Source organism: Oratosquilla oratoria, chromosome 24, assembly GCF_046742065.1.
Source record: "Oratosquilla oratoria isolate Oo_2021 chromosome 24, ASM4674206v1, whole genome shotgun sequence".
Lineage (NCBI taxonomy): Eukaryota > Metazoa > Arthropoda > Malacostraca > Stomatopoda > Squillidae > Oratosquilla > Oratosquilla oratoria.
Window position 1 is genome coordinate 36,340,426 of NC_134800.1, and position 8,953 is coordinate 36,349,378.

The window sequence follows — 8,953 nt, forward strand, 5'->3', positions numbered from 1 at the left end:
ACTACCTGGGCAGTCAACAAATTATTACCATCTTTGGTGAAGGCGGGTGACTTGTCCCGCAAAGCATTAGACGCTATCTGAGTCCTATCCGTGTTCCTTCTTCTTTTTCTGTACATAAGACATGCCTTTTGCTCCACTACTCTGTATTCCACTGAAGAGGATCACAGTCCGTGATCGAAATATATGGATATCATCTATTTCATTTCTTCTTATCCAACACAGTGGGTTCTTGTTGAATTTTACGAATGTGTTACGACATTACTTTGTAGTTATATATATATATATATATATATATATATATATATATATATATATATATATATATATTTGTGTGTGTGTGTGTGTGTGTGTGTGTGTGTGTGTGTGTGTGTGTGTGTGTGTGTGTGTGTGTGTGTGTGTGTGTGTGTGTGTGTGTGTGTGTGTGTGTGTGTGTGTGTGTGTGTGTGTCTGCATGTATGTATGTATGTATAATTAAATACAACAATAAACAATATAAACATATCGCTAGCCTCCGGAAGGTCACATCTCCGGATGAATGGGGGGGGGGGGGGGAGGTGGAGATAGGTTGTGGGTAGATGACCCTTCCCGATGCCCGTCCTACAGTGAAGATTCCCATCGTTATTCCTCACATAGGCATCTAAGTGATAATTTCAATTCGTACGAATGACAACTGCTGGCTCGATCGTAATAAAGCTCTTTCTATTTTCGAGGAACCAAGAAGTGAAAAAAGTAGGTTTAGACTAAATCACGTTTATATGGGAATCTTTTTGTTGGTATGCTTTGAGGATAGTTTCGTTCTACGCGCATGCGCGGATTTAAATCCTTTGACTACCAAGGCAACATCTGTATTCGGCTTGGTGTGCTGTGAATGTAAACACACTCACAGGCCAACTTTCCGGTGCACTCCTGCCGCTCCTCCGCGAAATCCAACAACCGCCTCTGCGTCCGAGACATATAAAACGACAACTTGCATCACACTGCATCCACAACACCATTGTCCTCTTGACGATTTGCAGTTATTGGTTGCATGGAGATATGTATGCATGCCCGATTCTCATGCATCACGGGCGTTTTGATTTATTCGGACGCACGCGACGCGTTCCAAGTGATGAGTGAAGAGGAGGAGAGAGAAGGGGACAGACCGAGGCGACTTGGGGGGGCCAGGTCGGCGACGCGTTACATCAGGTGTCGTCTCCGCCGAGAGACGGATCTTCTCCAACGGCAACCTCGAGGTAAGGGCAGCCAGCTTTCCTTCTGCAGGTAGCTCATGGCCAGCCAGTTGAAGTGAGGGATACTGGCCGAGCAACACTTGAAAATCGACACATTCAGCTCCGCAGGCTTTGTTCTCGTCAGTCCGTCAGTGGCACATTGGGTCATATGGTCATCTGTCACACGGCTCTAATATTCAGCTTAGAATCACACTGTGGACTGAACAGAGGGTCGAATGATCGATACCCCCGTAGTGAACCCTCCCACCGAATAAAGTCATTTGGCTTTGCTGAAACAAAGTCTTCATCAGGTGTCATGACACGCACCTGAAGGAATCGAGGTATCTCTCTTTACTTAATATGAAGTCTGTCATCTCTTTGCGACGGTGGTCGGCTCTTCGTGTTTTATTCCATTTAATGCCGTGGGATCTCATCCATTTTCCTACACCATCCTTCTTGTAGTCACCTAACAATATACTTCTTTTTTCGTCCTATATTGCCTGGTTTACATCCTTGTGAACTGTGCTGTTTACGAACGTTTCTTCAGTGTGTATATATATATACTGTATATATATATATATATATATATATATATATACGTATATATATATGTGTATATATATATATATGTGTGTGTGTATATATATATATATATACATATATGTATGTATATATACATATATATACATATATATATATATATACATGTATATATATATATATATATATATATATATATACATACACACTGGGGTATTGGCTGCATGTTATGGTGGCAAAGTAGCATGCAGCTGATACTTTAGGGTCTATATGGGGTGCCCCTATGAGCCACACATCATTTTGTCTGTGATAAAGAAAGTCTCTGTTCACAAAGAAATGACGACACTTTTATTATACTGCGACTGTCCCTCCGTTATGCTGTCCCCCAACCCCTTGTTACTGTCCTGTACCATTTCTTTCAATATTCGTTTCCTTTTTTCGCCTACGCTGTGGTGGTGGATAGAATGCTGCCACCAAGTCTTCCCACTTGAATTGTAAGAGGCGAGAAAAAACGGGACGGGGAGTAGGACTAGGCATCCTTCTCCCTGTAGCCCCACAGGGGACATTCCTAAAAAAAAGTAAAGACATGAGATGGTCTAGGAGTTTTCCAACCAGTACCCTAAGGTTTGGGTCTTATAATGTGCGTGGATGTAGTGAGGTGTTGTTACCACACAAAGGTGAACAGTGCCAGTCCGTGGGAGAAGGATTAAAGAAACTCCAATTCTCCCGGAACTCGTTTATTGTAATTACAATGAGACTGTAGCTGAATAAGGCTGCTGTCTTGGTAGCGGAATACAAGAAGGGCATATTTCATAATTAGGAGCACTGTGTATAAATTAGTTCCTAAATTACAATTTTTATTATACAGAATATTAGTACAAATATATATATATATTCATATATTGATATGAGAGACATAATAATGTTAATTAAGATATGTTTCCATAATTACTAGTTCCAACGGGTGACAATTATCAATAAAGGAAATTAATTATGGTGCGTGTATATCTATAGAAAACGATTTCTTGAAGGCGTGACCTTGCTACAGTAGTAAATATGAGAGTAAAAAGGAAGAGAAAGACAGTATGTTTTTGAAAAGAAAGATGGTTGTGTTGGCTTTGAATGAAACAAACTTTAGAGGGAGGGGCGAGTGTGAGTTTGGGAGTGTAGAGAAAGCGAGGGAGAGAAGGGGTAATTATACTAGTAAGTGAAGAGATAGGTAAACGTGTAGTGGAGTGGAATAAGGTTTCTTCAATATTAATGTGGATGAAGGTGAAACTAGGAAAGGAGATGTGGGTTTTTGTAATTGCATATGGGCCTGGTAGTGAGACGAAAGATGGATGCGTTGGCTTTGAATAAAACTAATTTGAGAGGGAGGGGCGAGTGTGAGATTGGGAGTGTAGTTGGGAGATTCTAAGGAGTGAAGAGAGAGTGAGGAAGAAAACGGGTGCCTATACTAGTAAGTAAAGAGATAAGTAAAGGTGTAGTGGAGTGGAAGGAGGTTTCTTCAAGGTTAATGTGGATGAAGGTGAAACTGGGAAAGGAAGGAGATGTGGGTTTTTGTAAGTGCATAGGGGCCTGATAGTGAGAAGAGTGTAAAAGAAAGGGAGGCTTTTTAGATAGATTTAAATGAGCATAGAGGGATTAGGGAGAAACGTCAATGTAGTAGTATTGGGAGACATTAATACTAGGATAGAAAATTAACCAATTGACGGAGTGGTTGGGAAATGTGAAGTTCCAGGAAAGAATCGTAGAGGAGAGTTGATGGTGGAGACGTGTCTAGAAAGAGAGTTGATGATAGCAAATACAGTGTTTAAGAAAAAATTCAAGCATAAGTACACATGGGAGAGGGTGGTGGAGGGAAGGGTGGTAGATAGAGCGTTAATGGACTATGTAGTGGTAGATAGGAGTATAATAGGAAGAGTTGAGGATGCACATGTTCTAAGGGGAGAGAGTGGGGGACATCAGATCATTTTTGGTGGAAGGAAAGATGAGGGTGAGGAAGAGGAAAAGGACAGAAGGTAGGAAGGTGCTTAGTGTGAACTGCTTAAATGAAAAATAAAAGGAGAAGGAAAACAAGAAGAAGCTGAGAGAGGAATGGGAGGGAGTGAAGGATAGAGTAGAACTAGGAGAGGAGGAGGAATGGGGATGGTTCAAGGAGGGAGTCACAAGGTAGGCAAAGATGGTGTGTGGAACAAGGAGGACGGGAGGAAATAGAAGGAAGGAAGGGTAGTGAGTGGTGGGCTGAGGAACCAAAGAAGGTTCTAGAAGAGAGGAAGCGAGCTTTCACAGATTGGTTACAAAATAGGACAAGGGAATCATATAAGAGGTACAAAGAAAAAAGAAAAGAAGTAAAACATAAGATAAAGGAGGCCAAGGTGGAGAGCAGATGTAAAATGGGGTAATAGTATGACAGAAAATTTTGAAAGTAATAAAAAGATGTTTCGGAAAGAAATTAAGAGAGGAAGAGGAGGCGAATCAAGTAGAGAAGAAAAGGTAAAAGGTGCAGATGGAGAGATGATGATGGAAGAGAAGGCAGTAAGAGAAAGATGGGCAGAGTATTTTAGGGAGTTGCTAAATGTGAAGGAGGATAGGGAGGGAAAGGTAGATGCAGTGGGAAGCGCTAAGAACATGACCGTGATGAGTGGAGAAAATGGAGGAGAAATAAGGAAGGATGAAGTGAAGGCAGTTGTTAAGATGATGAGAGCAGGTAAGGGACCTGGGTTGGATGGATGTCATGTAGAATGTCTGAATAAAGGAGGTACAGTGATGGTGGACTGGATGGTGAGATTATTCAATGTTTGTTTAAGAGAGGGTAGAGTGCCGGAGGACTGGATGAGGGCCTGTATAGTTCCACTTTACAAGGAAAAAGGGGACAAGTGTGAGTGTAGTAGTTTCAGAGGGATTAGTTTGTTAAGTGTAGTTGGGAAGGCTTATGCGAGGGTCTTGATTGAGAAGATTAGGAGAGGAACAGAGGGAGTAATTGGTGAGGAATAGTGTGGGTTTAGGATAGGTAGAGGTTGCGTAGACCAGATTTTTTTGGTAAGACAGATATGTGAGAAAGCTATAGGAAAAGATAAGGATGTTTAGAATGTTTTTTTGGGCTTTTATGGATTTGGAAAAGGCTTAGAATAGGGTAGACAGGGAGGTACTGTGGGAGGTATTGCAGATATATGGAACAGGAGTTTTTACGAGAGTAGTAGAGAGTGTGTCAGGATTAGAAATGGAAAGAGTGAGTGGTTTGAGGTAAAGGTGTGACTTCGTCAGGGATGTGTTGTGTTACCCTGGCTATTCAACTTATACATGGATGGGGTGGTGCGAGAGGTAAATGCAAGGGTGATGGATCAGGGATTGGAGATGGTTAAAGAAAATGGAGAAAAGTGGGAAATAATCCAGCTGTTGTTTACGAACGACATTGCGCTTGTATCAGGATCAGAGGAGGGATTGAGGAAGTTAGTGACAGAATTTGGGAGAGTGTGAAAGAAGGAAGTTGAAGATGAATGTAGGTAAAAGTAAGGTGATGAGATGTACAAGGGGTGAAAGTGGCAGCAGACTGGAAGTGAGCATTAAGGGAGGGAGACTGGAGGAAGTGGATAGTTTTAGATACTTGGATGCGAATGTGGCAGGAAAGGAGTGGAGGTGTAGGTAGTATGTAGATTGAGAGAGGTGAGTAAATGCCTTGGTGGATTAAAAAGTGTAATGAGAAATAGACATTTGGGAATGGATGCTAAGAGGAGATTGTATCAAGGAGTGATTGTGCCGACAGCACTGTATGGGGCAGAAACATGGAACATAAGAGAGGAAGAGAGAAGGAGTTTGAATGTGTTTGAGATGAGGTGTCTGAGAAGTATGATGGGGGTTACTAGACTGAATAGAGTGAGAAATGAGGAGGTGAGGAGGGGAACGGGAGTGGAAAGGGAGTTGGGAGATAGGGTTGATGAAAAAGTATTGGGATTTTATGGACACATGGAAAGAATGAGTGAAGAAAGACTAGTAAAAGAGGTATGGAAGGCAGATGTGGAAGGAGTGAACATGAGGGGGTGACCAAGGATGAGATGGGTGGATGGGGTAAAAGGGGCTTTGGGGAAGAGAGGAGTGTCTGTTGAGGAAGGACGGGAGAGGACAGAAGACAGGGGTGAATGGAGAATGGTTGTATATGGATGATGTGATGCAAGAGGTGGAATGGGTGGGGGATGGGGGGTGAGGGAGTATGTATGAGAAAAATTTGACGCAGCCCAAAGGAATTTCTCCCCGTCTTCTCCTTTTCTGCGTGAGGGGACGGAGAGGGGGGGTGGTCGCCGATTTAATGAAACGGCCTTGGTGTGGATGTGCCGTATCTTACGACACTGCTTTTGACCTAGGGCAGTGGACAAGATGCAGGGATGACCCATCATCCAGGAGGTGCCAAGAAAAGAGGGAGGGAAGAGAGTGGAGGGTAGTGGAGTTTGATAGGGATGGATTGGGTGGGAGTGATTTTTATGCCTCTGTTATTTTATTCTATTTATCTTTTTTTATTTTTTGGCTACCTCCCTTAGAAGAGGGAAAAAGTCTCTAGTATATGTATGTATGCATATATATATATATATATATATGATGTAAGCGGAATAGGAAACACAGGAGTCTTAGTCTTGAGTTTATTCCTGACTAGTATGCTTTTTCAAAGGAATATGTTTATTCGACTAGTTTCGCAGGTATGCTTTTTCAAAGGTATCCTTTGAAAAAGCATACCTGCGAAACTAGTCAGGAATAAACTCAAGACTAAGACTCCTGTGTTTCCTATTCCGCTTACATCAACCTGTCAGAATGTCTCAACATATATATATATATATATATATATATATATATATATATATATATGCATGTATGTATGTATATACATATATATAGCAGTTTCTTACTTGTCCGATCAAATGGTGAGTTTGCGAAGTTGGCTCTTTGAAATTTTAGTTTATTATTGACCAAAGACTTGACCGCTGTTCCCATGCACTAATTTACCCTATTCACTTCAGGACTCTCCTGCCCTGTCGTCAGACTCCAAGAATCCAGCGACTCTGACATGAAAAGCGGACCTGCGTGTGACAGTTAATTCTCCAGCTACGACAGACTACTTCCACGCACTAAATACAAGCAGTTCGTCCCGTTTCATTCGTTGAACACCAACCAACCAACAGAGGAACGCCACCCCTGACCCCCAACATGATGTTGTGGTGTGTGTTTGTTGCCATGGTTATGACGGTAGGGGTGTCATCCTTCCCCTCAGACCCAATATCCGAATCTAATTTCCATGGGGAATTAAGGAGACTGTCAATGTTATACCCAGGAGACGGTTCGGTGCCGAACGCTCCTCGCAACGGATCCACCCCTAGACCTTTGCTGAGGCCAATTCGGTCGGTATCTGGGAACTACCCATCCCCGTCCGACCAGCCCTGTGACCCTGAAAACCCGCCTAACGACGACTTCGATCTGACGGGCTCTTCGGACGAGGCTCCGTTCACAGCTGGCTGGTTGCGGAAGAGGCCCATCAGCAGCTCGGGGGTCCTGGACACCGCGATCCCCGAGAGGTCGTTCCACAACAAGAGGGAGGCCCTGGACTTGGTCTCGTGCCTCAACCATTACAAGCCCAAGTGTGGAACCTGTGCCGTCTACCACACTCTCAAGTGTAAGTAGCACTCGCCTCTCTTAGGTAGAGAGAGAGAGAGAGAGAGAGAGAGAGAGAGAGAGAGAGTATGTGTGTGTGTAGAGGTGAGGCAACAGGTAGATAGAATGGAACAGAGATTGTTGAGGTGATTTGGACACATGGAAACATTATGAGAAAAGACTTGCAAAGACTGAAAATTGATGAAACTAGTTTGTGAAGGAGACTGAGAATGATATGAATGGATAGGGAGCTTTGGATGCACGAGGAATGTTTGTTGACCAAAGAAGGTGCAAAGGAGAGGGAGTGAAGGGAGGGAGATTGTGAAGGAAGAACACGTCCCGAAGGGATGCTCTTCTCATCCGTTTCATTTAAAACGGAGGGAGGAAGTCGACTTACGGTGAAGGGAAATGGGTGCATGGATAACGACCTTCACGGCAAAAATCCACATGTTACTTTACGCAACCATTTTTGCGGGGCATCATTAGATATTGTTTTTATTACCTTGTAATAATTTCTTGGACCGGGGTGTGGGTGGCTGAGGGTGAGGCTGAGAGTGGAATCAGGTGTGCGAAATCGTCTAAAGTGCAGAAAAACAGAACCCACAAAGTAGCCCACTTTACAATACCTTTACTTCGCTCGACCCTCGATTAAAAAGATACATTTCTTTTCCAGACACGACCCTAATCCACGACATCCAGAAAATTCTGCAGCAGAACCTTCCGGAAGTCGGCAAGCTGCTGGAAATTCCTCCTTCGGACAAAATCAGACAGTTTGTGGTCAATACGCGAGTGCGAAAGATTGAGCTTGGCAGGAAAAAGAAGCTGTATGAAGACACGGACAGCACCAAACGGGGTGGTCTGCACTCACGTGTCAACAACAGCATGGGTGCATATTGAACACGTAGGAGAGAAGTGCTGGTCAAGGGCAGTTCGTAACAACCACAGCACAGAACACGCACGAGCCCTTGAACTCCAAATCGCGCTTAGTCTCTATGAAGCTCAAGGAAACACACACACACTCAGGCGAGCACTTAAGCATATACATGCACTCACCCATAATTTTGTACTCAAGTGCACAAATTCACATTCAGATACATGCTTATACACACTAAACATGGGCACACACGCACACACACACACACATACAACAAGTTTGGGTGTATGTGTGTGTAAGGTCACATTCCTCATAGATCGGGCCATATTATGAGGTTTGAACTCTCATCTAGGAGGGGAATAGTTGTCGATCCCGAGACCAACATGTGATACCACGACCATGGTGAATCACACTAAAGTGCACAAAAGAAAATTTTCTGACATCAGCGTCGAACACGCAGGAAGTAAAATAAAACACGAAATTGTACTTTGGAAAATGAGAAGGAAATGTATTTCAAATATTTTGTTTCCCAGACTTTTTTTCTTTTCTTTTTTTGTGGGAGGGGCCGGAGGTTAGTATAGTACTTGTATGTAGCAACTTCCATGAACATTGCCTTTAAATATAACCAAATTTTTTAGTTTAAACAATGCCTGAACTAGAAATGAATATATACTGCATCACTTAGAGCGATCAC

General features: G+C 43.0%; 1 protein-coding gene across 1 annotated transcript; it reads left to right on the top strand.

The window, feature by feature from the left end:
- Positions 1–1,103: 1,103 nt before the first annotated feature.
- Positions 1,104–8,953, top strand: LOC143038560 (uncharacterized). The gene is made up of 3 exons (XM_076207911.1): positions 1,104–1,232; positions 6,758–7,407; positions 8,059–8,953. Exons 2-3 carry the CDS (start codon positions 6,945–6,947, stop codon positions 8,280–8,282), a joined length of 687 nt encoding a protein of 228 aa, XP_076064026.1. The 5' UTR covers positions 1,104–1,232; positions 6,758–6,944; the 3' UTR covers positions 8,283–8,953.

Bases quoted from the DNA above. Each gene is read 5' to 3' on its own strand.
- LOC143038560 (XM_076207911.1), top strand. From the start codon at position 6,945: ATGATGTTGTGGTGTGTGTTTGTTGCCATGGTTATGACGGTAGGGGTG. The intron at 7,408-8,058 runs GTAAGTAGCACT...TTTCTTTTCCAG, and splicing joins CGTCTACCACACTCTCAAGT to ACACGACCCTAATCCACGAC.